This window comes from Equus quagga, chromosome 2 (assembly GCF_021613505.1).
Source record: "Equus quagga isolate Etosha38 chromosome 2, UCLA_HA_Equagga_1.0, whole genome shotgun sequence".
NCBI lineage: Eukaryota > Metazoa > Chordata > Mammalia > Perissodactyla > Equidae > Equus > Equus quagga.
The window spans coordinates 67,019,546-67,036,406 of record NC_060268.1 but is presented as its reverse complement, the minus strand read 5'-3'; the positions used below and the strand labels follow the sequence as shown (position 1 = coordinate 67,036,406).

General features: G+C 42.6%; 1 protein-coding gene across 2 annotated transcripts in view; it reads left to right on the top strand.

Annotated features, from left to right (window-relative positions):
• LOC124234714 (cytochrome P450 1A1) overlaps positions 1–5,696 on the top strand; it is a 6,087-nt gene extending 391 nt beyond the window's left edge. The window contains exons 2-7 of one of the 2 annotated variants that reach the window (XM_046652092.1): positions 2,168–3,032; positions 3,564–3,690; positions 3,779–3,868; positions 3,961–4,084; positions 4,231–4,317; positions 4,481–5,696. In XM_046652092.1, coding sequence (XP_046508048.1) covers positions 2,196–3,032; positions 3,564–3,690; positions 3,779–3,868; positions 3,961–4,084; positions 4,231–4,317; positions 4,481–4,790 — 1,575 coding nt within the window. In that variant the 5' untranslated portion in view covers positions 2,168–2,195 and the 3' untranslated portion in view covers positions 4,791–5,696. The remainder of the gene's footprint in view (positions 1–2,167; positions 3,033–3,563; positions 3,691–3,778; positions 3,869–3,960; positions 4,085–4,230; positions 4,318–4,480) is intronic. The other variant, XM_046652093.1, reaches the window with a different exon arrangement.
• Positions 5,697–16,861: the final 11,165 nt, after the last annotated feature.

The window sequence follows — 16,861 nt, the reverse complement described above, 5'->3', positions numbered from 1 at the left end:
CCCCTCTCAGAACTCTAGGACCAGGCTCCAGCTCCATCCCCCACTGACCCCCTGAATGGCTGGGACTTCCCATCAGGGTCAATGGGAGGCTGGAATAAGGACACAGCTGTGGGAAGCTGGGAGCATGTGCAGCTCCAGCTTTAGGCTGGGTGATGAGGGGGGCTTCTCCCTGGGTGGTCAGGGTGGATGAAGGGGGCAGGTTGGGTTCTAATCAGCTGCCTTATCTTAAAGCTACCCCTGGCTGGCTCTACCCTCCCAAGGCATGGCTTGTCAGAGCTGAGATGTGCTGGGTAGGACAAGCGAGGCCGATCTGAGCAGGAGTCCTGGGCACTGCCCAGAGGCCTTTCCTACTTCATTGATTGTCTTCTCTGGCCTCCGCTGGGGGGCAATCAGTGTGAGAGACTGCCAGCTGCAGAGAGCTGGACCACCAGTCCCTGAAAACTCACCGGTCACATCTCTCTTGGCCTCTTACTATCTCACTAAGGCCGGAAGTCCTTGGGGCACCCGATGTACAGAAGAGGACACCATGGCACACCAAGTCCTGTCCCCAGTTCACTCAGGGAATCAGGGCTCCAGTGTGCTTTGGGATCCAGCTCCTCCAAGATGCCTCCCTAGACAGAGGACTATAGTACTTGAGATGGGAACCATACAACCTCCCCATCTTGGGTGGCTCTCCTGTGGAGAAAACTTACTAGTCAGACTGTGAGTTTCCCCAGGTCAGATCTGGGTTTTTCTCTTCTCTGAGATCTAGCTGGGACCCTGAATCAGAGATCACATCCCACCCCCTCTCTCAGGTGATATAAGCCCAGAAAGGTAAAATGACCAGTCCAAGGCCCCGTTATGGAGCCTGGAATACTGGGTCTCCTCACCTCCAGTCCAGAGCACCAGGCAGATGCCTTGGAGAGAGTACTCCATGAATTTACACACCCTTTCTAGACCAAGCCTAGAGAGAAAATATTGTCTCCACCTCTGTTAAGTTCAGATCCATTTCTAATTTCCCTTATTCCAGTCTGGAGTTTTCTTGCAGCCCTGGTCTGGTGGGAGCCTTCCATTTATTCTCTGCTCTCTGGTGATTAGTGACAGGGCAAATGGGGGAGGCCCCGACTATTCACTCATTGAGAATTGAGCCCATCAAAAACCCTGGCCTGGATTTCTGCAACCAGAAGCCTCAATCTAGCTAGTCTCCAGCTGCTTTTAAACTGTGGGTCAGTTGAACTCAGAGAGCTGGGGCTGAGAGCAGTGTGGCTTAAGCAGTGGCCTTCCTGTCACCTGTTCCCTCCCCACCCCTTCCCAGGGTCTGGTAGGATTCCCTGGATGCTGGGATTGAGCAGTGGAAAGCTGAGGGTTCTGGGAAAGTTCCTTTTCATTGATTAATCTGACCACTTTTCAAAGGGAGTCACCTATGACAGGAGCTAGACATTTCCTGGGGAACTTTTCCTGAGAGGTCTGAGTCCTGGCTTTGTCACTGACTGCCAGGTAACTTTAAGCAAGTCAATGCCCTCTCTGGAGGTCAATTTTCTCAAATGTGAAATGAGGCTAAAGAAGCAGATGATCCCTAGTTCTCCTGATAGCAGCGTTTTCCCAAGGGTCGTGGGTAGTACTCAAGGGGATTTGGGGTGATACACGTCAATTACGTGTTTATTTTAATATATGTTGGGAAAACGAAATCAAACTTGCACTTTCACAGATATTATTGTTTGGGATGATGCTGTGTGGGTGGATTTAAAGTTGATTTTAGAAAAATATGAAGTAAATAATAGTACAGGTGCCAGATGGAAATCACAGACTAAAGTTTGGAAAATGCTGTTTTAGGTTGGTGCAGCAGTTAAGAGAGGGTGTTTGGAATTAGGCAGTTTGGATTGGGAGAATGGATCTGATACATCCTGGCTGTGTGACCTTGGGCAAGTTACTTACCTGCTTTGAGGTTCATTGCAGCCTACCTCATAGGCTGTGACCAGGTGTGAACGAAAAATGACCATGAATTACTTGGCACATAATGGCAACTCAACAAGTAGCTTCTCCCGCCTCCTCCTCCCCTTTATGTCCAGTGAGCAGCTCTGGATAAGGTTTCCCCTTTCCTTGATCAGCATGCTGACACTTTAGGACCTTGGCTCCTCCCATCCCCCCATCTGATGTCTTGATCTTTTCTTCCTGCCCCATCCCTCAGCAGCCACCTTGAGATCCCTACGCTGATCATGTTTTCTGTGTTTGGATTCTCTGTCCCCATCTCGGCCACAGAGCTTCTCCTGGCCTCTGCCATCTTCTGTCTGGTATTCTGGTTGGTCAGAGCTTGGCAGCCCCAGATCCCCAAAGGCCTGAAGAGTCCACCAGGGCCCTGGGGCTGGCCCTTGTTGGGGCACGTGCTGACCCTAGGGAAGAACCCACATCTGGCTCTGTCGAGGCTGAGCCAGCGTTATGGGGACGTGATGCAGATCCGCATTGGCAGCACACCTGTGCTGGTACTCAGCGGCTTGGACACCGTCCGGCAGGCCCTGGTGCGGCAGGGTGATGATTTCAAGGGCCGGCCTGACCTTCACAGCTTCACTCTGATCTCTGATGGCCAGAGCATGACCTTCAGCCCAGACTCTGGACCAGTGTGGGCTGCCCGCCGGCGCCTGGCCCAGAACGCCTTGAAGAGTTTCTCCATCGCCTCAGACCCAGCTTCCTCGTCCTCCTGCTACTTGGAGGAGCACGTGAGCAAGGAGGCAGAATATCTCATCCGCAAGTTCCAGGAGCTGATGGCAGGGGTTGGGCACTTCGACCCCTACAAGTATGTAGTTATGTCAGTGGCCAATGTCATCTGTGCCATGTGCTTTGGCCGACGATATGATCATGAAGACGAAGAGCTGCTTAACTTAATCAACCTGAATAATGAGTTTGGGGAGGTGGCTGCCTCCGGGAATCCGGCTGACTTCATCCCTATTCTCCGTTATCTGCCCAACTCTGCCCTGGACACCTTCAAGGACCTGAATAAGAAGTTCTACATCTTCATGCAGAAGATGATCAAGGAACACTACAAAACATTTGAGAAGGTACAGGCTGGAGAGAGGCAGTGGGTGGTGGGGAGCAGGTGGGGTCAGGGTCCAGGAAGTCAGAGATAACTGGAGCAGCATGGGGTTTGGCAGGCTCTCAGGGGGCCTTCACCCTGGGATTTTGAAGCCAGTGGTGAAATAGATTCCATCCTTGTAGAGAAATAGAACTTTTCTTGAGCAGCCCTAATATCCTTCCATGAGACAGCAATATTTACTGAATAGCCAGTCCATGCAGGACCCTAGGCCAGTTGGGGACAAGGAAGAGTTAAATAGTTGGTCTCTTGGCCTTATGGGAGGGAAAAAGGAGAGAAAAAGAGCATATCCAGATGATAATGGTACCAGACTCTGTGATAGGAGTCCCTTGAGTTGGGGCTGTCAGTATTCTGAGGCAGGAGAAGCCTTGGAGAGGCAAGAGAAGCTGGGATGGCAGCCTCTTGAACAAAGGAGCTAGGGACGGTGAGGGACCAGGCCTGGATGGAGAGGTAGGTCTGGGTTTGGGATCTTGCTCACCGGTGAGCTTTCCCTACCCAGGGCCACATCAGGGACATCACAGACAGCCTGATCGAGCACTGTCAGGACAAGAGGCTGGATGAGAATGCCAATATCCAGCTGTCAGACGAGAAGATCATTAATGTCGTCTTGGACCTCTTTGGAGCTGGTATGAGCTACCTCGCTATGCCTTTCTTGTGCTCAACTGCCCTGATCCACCAACTGCCTAACTTCTCCCTCTGTCCTCCCCTGGCCAGGGTTTGACACAGTCACAACTGCCATCTCCTGGAGCCTCCTATACCTGGTGACAAGGCCCAGCATGCAGAAAAAAATCCAGGAGGAGCTGGGTAGGTGGGGGCTTCCTTCAAAGCACTCAAGGCAGGGGGCTGGCCAAGGTCTAGGCAGCCCCTTAATCCATCTGATCTTTTGTGTTCTGCAGATACAGTAATTGGCAGGGCGCGGCAGCCCCGGCTCTCTGACAGGCCCCAGCTACCCTATATGGAGGCCTTTATCCTGGAGACCTTCCGACACTCCTCCTTCGTCCCCTTCACCATCCCCCACTGGTGAGACCCCATGGATCCGCTGCTGTCTGATACTGGGCCTTACTCCAGTCCATGTACCTGATCAGGGTTGGTGGGAGGGACATGGTATGGGAGACAGGGGGATCTCCTTGTGGCCCTGAGCCTGACTGAGCTTCCTCCCTCCCCAGTACCACACGAGACACAAGTCTGAGTGGCTTTTACATTCCCAAGGGGCATTGTGTCTTTGTGAACCAGTGGCAGATCAACCATGACCAGTAAGTTGAGAGGGGGCAGGGGAAACTCCACCCTCTCCCAAGCTTCAGCCTCTGCTGTCTCTGGGCCACTTTCCCATCCCCCTACTCTTTGGGACTGGGGCTCAACTCACTTGATGCCTCTGAGCCCCTAAGCTGCCCCTTAGCTGCCTCTCTCTGATTGCAGGAAGCTGTGGGGTGACCCATCTGAGTTCCGACCAGAACGGTTTCTCAACCCCAACGGCACCATCAACAAAGCACTGAGTGAGAAGGTGGTTCTCTTTGGCTTGGGCAAGCGGAAGTGCATCGGTGAGACCATCGGCCGCTTGGAGGTCTTTCTCTTCCTGGCCATCCTGCTGCAGCAGGTGGAATTCAGCGTGCCGCCAGGTGTGAAGGTGGACATGACCCCCATCTACGGGCTGAGCATGAAGCATGCCCGCTGCGAGCACTTCCAGGTGCAGGTGCGCCCTCAGGGGACTGAAAGCCCTGCAGCCTAGACTCTGTCTACCTGACCTGCTTGGGCAGCCAGGCCAGGGTGCTGGCCCGGGGGGTCTAGTCTTTGGCCTGAAACCCACAGATATTGGTCTGGCTGATTTTTGCTGTCTAGGCTGCAGGCAAGTCTGAGGGATTATGCCTGCCCCCCCACCCTAGGCTTGCCCCTCTGCATACTGACCACAGACAGTGGACACAGCAGGGGCCACACAGGAGCTGATAGACCCTTCTGAATTATGCTTGAGCTAGGAGGCCTGGTAGGGTTAGGAGATCCTCAGGCCTCTGAAAGCCCCTAAGCACAGCAGCTGACTGACTCTCTGTGGGAGCTGACTGGCTTGAGAAACATTTAAAGCAGGCCACACCACGGCCTGTGTAATCTCTTTGACAATTGAGAGCAGTAAAGAGTGAAGGGAAGAGGCATCCCAGAATACTGGTGCACAGGTGATCTGCCCACTTGAACAAGGCTGAGCAATCTGACCACATGGGTGTGGGATACAGTGCCTGGGGGGATTGCCTCCCTCTGCCCTCTGTGTAGGCAGGAACAGGGCAGCCTCTTGGCCTTACAAGGCCCCTGTTCCTTTCTAGGGAGCACTGGGGACTTGTGTCAAAGAGGAGCAGAGAGCAGAGGGAGTGCGCAAATCCAGGCACCAGGACAGGTCAGGAGTGAGGCTGTAGTAATTCAGTCACCTTTTACTGGTCTCCTTTCTCTACACCCTGTATTAAAATGTTTTTTAAAAAATGTTTGTATGCAAGGAGCTTTTTATTTTAGCCTGCATTGTACTTGCATGTTTGCATTTATCATATATAAGAGCTTAAGAACAATTTATTTAGAGCAATGGAGAAAATTCTAACCCAAGTATCCAGAAATGTGTAGGAAACATCTACCTGAGCTAAATAAAGAATTATCCAGAAGTCCCACAAGTGGAGATTTTTTTGAATCTTACATGAAACCATCACTCATCCACATGCCCACTCTGAGCCCCATCTCTTGTTGGTTTTTACTGGGGGAGGAGGGAGAGGATGAGGAGGCAGTAGAGAGATGAAAGCAGGCAGCACACAGTCTGCTTGGGGCATGGGACTCTATCACTTCACTGCTTTCTTCCTTCTGTAAGTGATCACACATTGATGAAGAGCATTCTCTGGACCAGGCACAGGGGTATAAAGTGAATAAAACACAGTCCCTGTCTTCAAGAGCCTCCCAAGCTGGTTGGAGGAACCAACTCATAAACACATCATCCAATTCATTGTGATCAGGTCTCACTAGAATAGACAGATGCATACAAGAGGGCGACGCCCAGAGCCGGGGCAGGGCTGAGTTGGGGGGAGTGGGTGCTGGGAAAGGTTACCAGGTCTTGGGGATATCTTCACAGAGCCCTTCTTGAGGGATGAGAGGCAGTCTCACTTGGTTCTCACAGCATTATATGCTCAAGTCCAACAGGGTAGATTCTGGTCATGGTGTTGGGGGAGGAGAGAAGTTCTCAGCTCAGAAGTTGTGGTCTGCTCCTTACTAGTCATGCCTGGTTCAGGTCCTGCAGCCCTATTAGAACCCAAGCCTGGTCATGGATGGAGAACAAGGCCTTGGATTGTCGGGCCCCATAAGCAGACTGTGGCACAGATTTCAACACTGAAAGCCCTGTCCATCTGGGATGGCAGAGAAGTAGTGCCAAGTAGGGGCAGAGGCTGGGCCCACGTAGCCAGAAGCCGTTCTAACTAAGGGACTGAGGGGAGATGCATCTTGGGATGTGACACCCAGCCCAGCTTTCTTCCTGAGGCATTGTGCAGGGGCCAGCAGATGACATTCATGTGCTGTGCTTTTTGGCAGGGGTAGCTAGTTCCTATTCACCAGGGGTTTCAGGCTACTGCAAGTAAGGAGCCAAGGTGAGCTCAAGCAACCCTGTTTACGCAGGGGGATGGGGAATGTGTTGCCCAATCATTCGTGTATTGATTTATTTTTTACTTAAAAAATAACTTGTATTATATGCTATAACATAGATGAACCTTGAAAACATCATGCTAAGTGAAAGAAGCCAGACACAAAAGGTCACATATTGTGTGATTCTATTTACATGAAATCTTTAGAACGTGCAAATCCATAGAGACAGAAAGTAGATTAGTGGTTGCCAGGGGTTGGGGGTGGGGGGAACAGAAGGCACAGGATTGCTTTTAGGGGTGACGGAAATATTCTGGAATTAGTGGTGACAGTTGTATAACTTTGTGAATATACTAAAACCCACTGAATTATGTAGTTTAAAATGGTTAAAGCAGTAAAAAGAAGTTTGCCAGCCTTTGTTCTAAGAAAAAAAAGTGAGGGCGGAAAGGGAATGGCATATGCAAAACAATTTATATAACTGTTCTCAGTAATCATACTGGTAATGGTAATATTAGTATTTCTATATTGAGACTGTAGTGTAATGTGGAATAAAACAGATGAGCAATTAATAATGAGTATATTCTAATTCATCATCCCCTGTAGCCTCGAGTACCAGGATTTTAGGTATGGAAAAAAGGAGATACAGATGTAATACAGAAAAACAAGTTAAAAAATATATGTTGTATATATATTATGTATATCTATTTCTAAGTGTTAGAAACAATAACCAACTCATAGCAATGAGCATCCCTAATGCCTAGATTACCATCTATGGCTTCTTGGCTTATTACAGATCTAGGGCAGGAAATGTAAAAGATGAACTTGGAAGAGTTGCTCATACCAGATAGCAAAGAAGCCACAAAGACTACCAGAAGTGGATCAAGCCATTCAGGAACCAACTGAAGAGGCTCCAACAGGGCAAAGATAGGACAATTTGAGTGTCAATAATAACAGTTGCTGTTGATTAAAACCCATTAATGAGCCTTGAATCCATGAGTTCATAAAGATTTTTTTTTGGTTAGCTGATCACCTTCAGAAGAAGTGATTCACTATATTGAAAAGTGAAAACAAAGACAAAGAATCAAGTATTTATCTTGCCTTTCCTATACGAACTATACCTACAGATTACCTAAGAGTAGAGAAGCAACACTTCTTAATAAAAGAATCCCATTAACAAATGGAAAAGAAATAATAGAATTAGAATGTCACTATTTTGCATCCACCAATAAATAAATGGATCTGGGCATTGTGTTTGACAATTGCTAGCATCATAAAAAGTTAGAAAACCAGATCAGTGCCTCCTGATGAAAGACCCAACACTGCCTACAGTACTGCCCAAAGGATTAAACCGGTGTCTGATCAAGCCTCTGGATCAGCTGCAGTTTGCAGTAAACACAGAGGATGAAGAAACACGCTGAATCGAAACATAAGGGTGAAGTCAGTGAAATTCAGGCTTTGGGAAACTCTAAAGGCGAAAAGTCTTGGGGTCTTTGACAGAAAAACTGTAAGGAAAAGGAAGGGATGGAGGGGAAAGTTATAGATTGAAAGAGACTTAAAAGACATATCAAATTTTAAGAAATGAACAATACTAAATTATGGCATCTCAGAACACACACTTTGTGATAAATCTTGTAAGAACAAGGAAATGATTACTATAGGAGTCTGGAGAGTGGTCACTTTTGGGGGAGGGAGTGAGTTATAATTGAAATGGAACAAGGGAGGGCTTCTAGGATGGTTTATAAAGTTCCGTTTCTTAAACTGGCATGGTTCAAGGAGGCTTGCTTTATAAAAATGAAGAAAAAATATAAATAACTTGTATTGCTCTTCGCTTTTTAGAAATATAATTAATATATGTTGTCATGCTCTTCAGCCAGAGACAGCAGCTGTCGTTAAACAAATCGGGTTTATGACTCACTGCAGTGAGCAAGAATGCACACCACCGGAAACCGTAGGATATCTCTATATGAAGATGTTAGAAAGAGCTCGTTATACCATTTTGGCTTTGGTTGAATGATTTAGGGGAGGGTTGGCTCTAGAATAGGTGCTGTCAGAAAGTGGGGCGATTTTATGATTGGATGTTTGATAGGTAACATCATGACCTTGGTTAGATAAAATTATGAAGCGGCCTTGTCTTTTTCTTTTATTTTGGTAAAATACACATAACGTAAAATTTGCCATCTTAATCATCTTTAAGTGTATAGTTCAGTGGCATTATACAATCGTAATGTTATGCAGTCATCACCGCCATCCATCTCCATAGCTCTTTTCATCTTGTAACGCTGAAACTCTATTCCCATTAAACAGTAACTGCCTGCTCCCCACTCTCTGCAGCCATTCTTCTTCTGTCTCCATGAAAAGTGACCTTATCATGTTCTCAGAATAATCTTGTCTGAAGTTGGTGTTCTGTGTGGAAAGAACTGGAGAAGAGGAACACAAAGTGGCCTAGGAGCATCAGACCAGCTTGTAGTAATATTGAGTTCTAGATGAGAGCATCAGATCGGTTCCAGCTATCAGGGGCGTTCTTTCTCAGCGCTCCTTTTTTGTCAAATACAAACAAAGTACATTCACCCATTATACCCAGATTTTCATCATTGCCAAGGTTTTGCTGATTAAGAAGAGCATCCACTGAACATAGTCTATAATTGAACCAGGACTAATCTTTCCTTCTTCTATTGCAGGATGAGTTATGAACCATCTGATGTGACAGCGGCTGCCCTGTTAGCAATGCCCTAGTAGAACTTGAGATTCTGGACAGGTTATATCGGCCAACTGTAACAGAGACAATCATCAGAATCAAAATGACTATTAGTCTTCTGATAGGTTTGGAAGCCAAGGACCTAGATTATTGAATCCAGGCAATCAAAACATGTCTTAGAATTTAGTTGGGCCTATTTTAGAGAATCAGGTGGCTTTTTCTATTTACCCTGTTGTATTTACATAGGCGCAGCAAGTAGTTTGTGCTATAACCCAAATTTTCCCTTGGTTGACTAAGAGAAAATCACGGGCTATACAATTGTCTGTGGCAACTCTAGTTAATGAATTTAGACTAGTTTGTTGGGCTTTCAGAGCAGAAGTGGGCTCATACGTCACTTCTGGTAGGTCAGAGACCAGATTTGAACCTCTTCTAGTTATACTATCCCCATTGTGGGAATTGTAGCTGGTAGAGTACACATGAAGAGGGAATCAGTTATCCCTCCTGGAAGCTCTCCTGGATAACTTGTGCTTACCTCATTTTGGAGGCTTCTGAGTGTCTTTTTAAGAAAACATGATGTACTGCAGTGTCTGTAAAAAGAAACACTCATGCATTGCTGCGGAAATGTAGAATGACATTGCTGCTTTGGAAAACAGTTCCTCAAAAGATTAAACATAGAGTCACCATATGACTCAGAAATTCCACTCTTGGGTGTATAACCAAGAGAACTGAAACATGCCCACACAAAAACTTGCACATGAATGTTCTTAACAGTGTAATTCATAATAGACAAAAAAGTGGAAATAATCCAAATGTTCATCACCTGATGAATGGATAAATTAAATGTGGTATATCCATAGAATGGAATATTATTCTTCCATAAAAAGGAATGAAGGACTGACACATGCTGTAACATGGATGAGCCTTGAAAATATTATGCTAAGTGAAAGAAACCAGGTCACAGATTATATGCGGGTCACATATTATATGATTCCATTTACATGAAATATCCAGAATAGGCAAATCCATGGGGACAGAAATCAGATTAATGGTTCTCAAGGGTTGAGGGGAGGGAGGAATGGGGAGTGACAGCTAATGGGTATAGGGTTTCTTATTGGGGTGAGGAAAATGCCCTGGAATTAGTGGTGATGGTTGCACAACTTTGTGAATATAGCAAACCCCACTGAATTACACACTTTAAAAGGGTGAATATTATGGTATATGTATTATATCTTAATTTAGAAAATCACTTCAGGGACCAGGAAGCCAGAATAAACTAGCCTTGTAGAATGTTGAAGCTACTCATAATGGGTCTAAGAGCCAATCAGAATTTTCTCCCTTCTGTTACAGCCAATCAGAATCCTCTGTGCATACTCAAGTGTAATATATTTAATGTAAAATACATATAAGACGGGCTCAAGCATTATTTGTATGCTTGGTTCAAACTCCCATACTTTGTTCTAATCATGATATTTTCTTCCCTTATCCATTTGGGTTTGTTAACATCTGACCTCAAACTCCTCCTGGCTGAATTCTTGCTTCATATTGTAACCTCTTTGTAACCCTAATTTCTGAGCCCATTTGGTAAAAAAGCAGTTTTTCATTAAAAACAGTTTAGAAATACAGTGGCCATTTCAGGGAACTTTTTTGGAAATTTTTTGATTTAATTAAGTCTTATATTGCCTCAATGTTTTAGAACAAAAAGGAAAACAAAAACCCAGTTCTGTAAGAGTCCATCTTTTTGTTGGTGATAAAGCCTTTCATTTTATGTACACCTCAGGAGTATCTAATCCATTCAGACAAATCTCACAACAAAAAAAGAGCAAACCACTAAATTAGATTATAAGGTCCCTTAGAATCTATCAGAGCTCTGTGCTAATTGATTTTGGAGACTAAGCACTTATGTGAATTTAAAACAAGGAAACAAGAATTTCTTTAAAATAGAGAAAATTTTAACTTATAATGTTTAAAATAAGCCGATTTTTTAAAGATTTTTTTTGTCTCTCCAGCTGAAGCTGAACTCTGCAGGGAAAAAAGGAATTAACTGAATTAAATTAATGGCCTTGCTTACTAAGTTAGAAGGTAAAAAGAAATGCAGTCCACTCAGAGCTTTTAATCAGCTTAAGTAATTTAATAATCAGAATATATCTATCGAAGGAAAAAATAAAGCTATTTCTAGTTAAGATGAATCTTTGGAAATTAGTCTGGTTTGATAATATGACTTATCCCAGATTTTATCACAATTTTAGCAATTGTAGCACTATTCTAGGCGATGCAAAGCCTTCACTTTCTTAAAGAAAGCCTAATTAGTTTGAACATTCTAAGTTTCCTGTACTAGACAAGCTAAAGTTGCTTTCATTATTATTTATAAATACGTAAACCTATGTGTTCGACTAAATCAAATGATAACTAACGTTTTCATAAACAAGATTTTTGTAACTTCAGACAGTACTGCAAATTGAATCTAAACTTGAGGTATCTATGTAAATTCTAAAAATGTCGTGTATTTTTCTGGTGATTTTTCTTGTTAATATTGATTGTATTTAAGTGACTTAAATTTAGTTTTTAAGATCCCTAACTGACTTTGAAGTCTTGAAATTCATTAATTATTAATTTTTAATGATAAAATAACCTAAGGAAATTAGAATTTATAGGATAGTGAGAACAAATGTACAGAGTAGGATAATAGCTTTTTCTTATTCTTTTGCCTACATACAAACACAATTATCCTTTATAAAGCTTAACCTTTTTTCTTCCCGCTTTCTTTTCTTTTCCCCTCCAGCTTTATTGAGATATAACTGACATACAACGTAGTATAAGTTTAAGATGTATGAGTCAATGTGTTGATCTGATACAGTTATATATTGCAAAATGATTCCCCCATAGCCTTAGCTAGCCTCCATTGCGTCATGCAATTACCATTTGTTTTTTGTGGTGAGAACACTTCTACTCTCCTAGCAACTTTCAAGTACACAACCCAGTATTATTAACTATAGGCACCATGCTGTACATTAGATCCCTAGAGCTTATTCATCTTATAACTGGAAGTTTGTGCCCTTTGACCAGCATCTCCCCATTTCCTCCACCCCCAAATCCCTGGTAACCCCCACTCTACTCTCTGTTTCTGAGTTCAGCTTTTTTAGATTCCACCTATGAGTGAGATCATACAGTATTTGTCTTTCCATGTCTGACTTATTTCATTTAACATAATGCCCTCAAGGCATATCCATGTTGTCACAAATGGCAGGATTTCCTTCTTTTCCATGGCTAAATGATATTCCATTGTGCGTGTGTCTACAAATATATCTCTCACGTCTTTATCCATTCATCTGTTGACAGACACTTAAGTTGTTTAGATATCTTGGATATTGTGAATAATGCCACAGTGAACATGGGAGTGCAGATATCTCTTTGAGATGCTGCTTACATTTCCTTTGGATATATACTCTGAAGTGGTTTTGCTGGATCTTACAGTAGTTCTATTTTTAATTTTCTGAGGAACTTCTATACTGTTTTCCACAGTGGCTGCACCAATTTACATTCTCATCAACAGTGCACAAGGGTTCCCTTTTCTCCACATCTTAGCCAACACTTGTTATGTCTTCTTTTTTTGATGATAGGCATTCTAACAGGTGTGAGGTGATATCTCATTATGGTTTTGATTTACATTTTCATGATTATTAGTGATGTCAAGCACCTTTTCATGACTCATTAGCCGTTTATATGTCTTCTTTGGAAAAAGTGTCTATTCAGCTGCTCTGCCCACTTTTGAAATGGGTTGTTTGTTTTTATGCTACTGAGTTGTATGAGTTCTTTACATATTTTGAATATTAACCCTTATCAGATATATGATTTGCCAATATTTTCTGTCATTCTGTAGGTTGTCTTTTCATTTGTTGATTGTTTCTTTTGCTGTGTAGAAGCTTTTTAGTTTTCTGTGGTCCCACTGTTTATTTTTGCTTTTGGTATCATATCCAAAAAATCATTGCCAAGACCAAAGAGGGTTTCCCCTATGTTTTCTTCTAGGAGTTTTATGGTTTTAGTTCTTGTGTTTAAGTCTTTAAGCCATTTTGAGTTAATTTTTGTGAGTGCTGTAAGATAAGGGTCCAATTTTGTTCTTCTTCATGTAGTTGTCCAGTTTTCCCAAGACTATTTATTGAAAAGATTATCCTTTCCCCACTGAGTATCCTTGGCTCCCTTGTCAAATATTAGTTGACCATATATGTGAGGATTTATTTCGGGGTTCTCAATTCTGTTACATTGGTTTGTGTATCTATCTTTATGCCAGTACCATACTGTTTTGCTTATTATAGCTTTGTAGTATAGTTTGAAATCAAGAAGTGTGATGCCTCCAGCTTTGCTCCTCTTTCTCAGGATTGCTTCAGCTTTCTGGAGTCTTTTGTGGTTCCATACAAATTTTAGAATTGTTTGTTCTCTTTCTGTGAAAAATGTCTTTGGAATTTTGATAAGGATTGCACCAAATCAATAGATGGCTTTGGGTAGTATGGAAATTTAAAAATGATTAACTTTTGTGATCCGATGTACATGGGATACCTTTGCACTTGTTTGCGTCTTCTTCAGTTTTTCACCAAAGTTTTAGAGTTTTCAGTGTTCAGAACTGTCATTTCCTTGGTTAAATTTATCCCTAAGTATTTTGTTGTTTTCGATGCTATCATGAATAGGATTGTTTTCTTTATTTCCTTCTCAGATTGTTCAGTGTTAGTGTATAGAAATGCAACAGATTTTTGTATATTGATTTTGTATCCTGCAACTTTACTGAATTCGTTTATAAGTTCTTACAGTTTTTGATGTTATCTTCAGGATTTTCTATATATAAGGCCATATCATCTGCAAACAAAGACAATTTTACTTCTTCCTTTCTGATTTGGATGCATTTGTCTCTTTTTCTTGCCTGATTGCTCTTGCTAGGACTTTCAGAACTATGTTGAATAGGAGTGGTGAGAGTAGGTGCCCTTATCTTGTTCCTAATCTTAGAGGAAAAGCTTTCAACCTTTCAATATTGAGTATGATGTTCGCTGTGCGCTTGCCATATATAGTCTTTATTATGTTGAGGTATATTCCTTCTACACCAAATTTGTTGAGTGTTTTTATTATGACAGGGTGTTGTATTTTGTCATATGCTTTTTCTGAATCTATTGAGGTGATCGTATGATTCTTTTCTTTCATTCTGTTAATGTGGTGTATCACATTTATTGATTTGCATATGTTGAACCATCCTTACATCCCAGGGATAAATCCCACTTGACCATGGTGTATATACTTTTAATGTGCTGTTGACTTCTGTTTGCTAATATTTTGTTGAGAATTTTTACATCTATATTCATTAGGGATATTAGTCTGTAATTTTCTTTTCTTGTAGTGTCGTTGTGTGGCTTAGGTATCAGCGTAATGCTGGCCTGGTAAAATGAGTTTGGGAGTGTTTCCTTCTCTTCAATTTTTGGAAGAGTTTGAGAAGGATTGACATTAATTCTTCTTTAAATGTTTGGTAGAATTGGCCAGTGAAACCATCTAGTTCTGGGCTTTTCTTTCTTGGGAGGTGAGGAGCCCACCACACGGGAATGTGTTTTACGTCATTCTTGGATTGTAATACTTTTTCACTCCCTGATAGTATCACAAATTACTTAATCTGCTCTCACTGGTATGCCTGTTAAAGTACAGAGCATCTAGAAGGAGTTCAAAGAATTACTTTCCAACCCTTTGGGAATGTATTTGCTCCTTGATTTGGTATACCTGCATTTGAACGTTATGTACAAAATCTTTTTCTTCCTGTGGTAGTCACTGCTGATGCCCAGTGAGAGGGCCATGATTCATTTGCCACTATGGCATTAAATCATAGAATTAGACTGAGCTACTTGTTGGCTGAATAAGGTATTGTCTGTCTACTAGCAAATACCTCCTCTTGTATATTTGTTCTACTTCTGTTCAAGTAGAAAAATCTTCACACAAAATCAAAAGTAAGCTACTTGGCTTTTAAAGGTACCCTTTTGGAATCAATTCTCATGGCTAGTTCTGGGAAGCCTTGAATTATGGTTTAGAAGTGCTTTTTAAACCCTCCTTATAGTTTTACTTGGCAACTTTACATCAGAGTCATATGATGCTTAAACTTCAGAATCTTAAAAGCTACTGTGCAGCTGTTATTTTGAAAACTGATTCATCAAATAACATTGCAGAAAAAGAAAATGGCTCGATTATGCTATCACCTCAGCTTAAACAACTGATGATCAACTGGATACAGAGAAGGAATAAACAAAGCTGTGAAGATCTGGAGACATGAATCAGAATTTTGTAGTCTCTTCTTATCTTAGATAAAAAAGGATCAAAAGGAAGATTTTTTTTTTTCCTTTTTCTCGCCAAAGCCCCCCAGTACATAGTTGTATATTCTTTGTTGTGCGTCCTTCTAGTTGTGGCATGTGGGACGCTGCCTCAGCGTGGTTTGATGAGCAGTGCCATGTCCACGCCCAGGATTCGAACCAATGAAACACTGGGCCGCCTGCAGCGGAGCGCGTGAACTTAACCACTCGGCCACGGGGCCAGACTCTCAAAAGGAAGATTTTTAAAAAGACAAATAGGGTGCTGCTCCTGATAATGAATATCAAGGGCATAAAATTAGGGCATGTTCGTTGAAATCACATCAACAGTAAGAAGTGCTGAGAAATATTGTTCTTTTTTTTTTTTTTAGATTTTATTTTTCCTTTTTCTCCCCAAAGCCCCCCGGTACATAGTTGTGTATTTTTAGTTGTGGGTCCTTCTAGTTGTGGCATGTGGGATGCCTCCTCAGCATGGCTTGATCAACAGTGCCATGTCTGCACCCAGGATTCGAACTGGCGAAACCCTGGGCTGCCGAAGCAGAGCGCGCGAACTTAATCACTCGCCCATGGGGCCGGCCCCCTGAAATATTGTTCTTTTAAACCATAAGACTAGGAGAAACTTTGCTAATTAAAATCATAGCAGAAGAAGAATAATAAAGTTGGAGGAATCATACTTCTAATTTCAACACTTAACTACAAAGCTAATCAAAACAGTGTGACCTATAAGGACAGACACGTAGGTCAGTGGAATATCATTGAGAGTCCAGAAATAAATTTATATATCTACGGTCAATTGATTTTCAGCAAGGATGCCAAGACTACTCAATGCGGAGAGAATAGTCTCTTCAACAAATGGTGCTTGGTACCCAACGCAAAAGAAGGAAGTTGGACCCTTACATCACATCGTATACAAAAATTAACTCAAAATGGATCAAAGACCTAAATATAAGAGCTAAAACCATAAAACTTTTATAAAAAAACACAGATGCAAGCCTTTGACAGCGGTTTCTTAGAAATGACACCAAGAGCACAGCAACAACAGAAAAAAAGAGATAATTTGGACTTCGTCAAAATTAAAAACTTTCATCTATCAAAGGACACTATCAAGGAAGTGAAAAGACAATATTTTCTATAGGAGAAAAATATTTGCAAATCACGTATCCGATAAGAGACTAGTATCCAGAA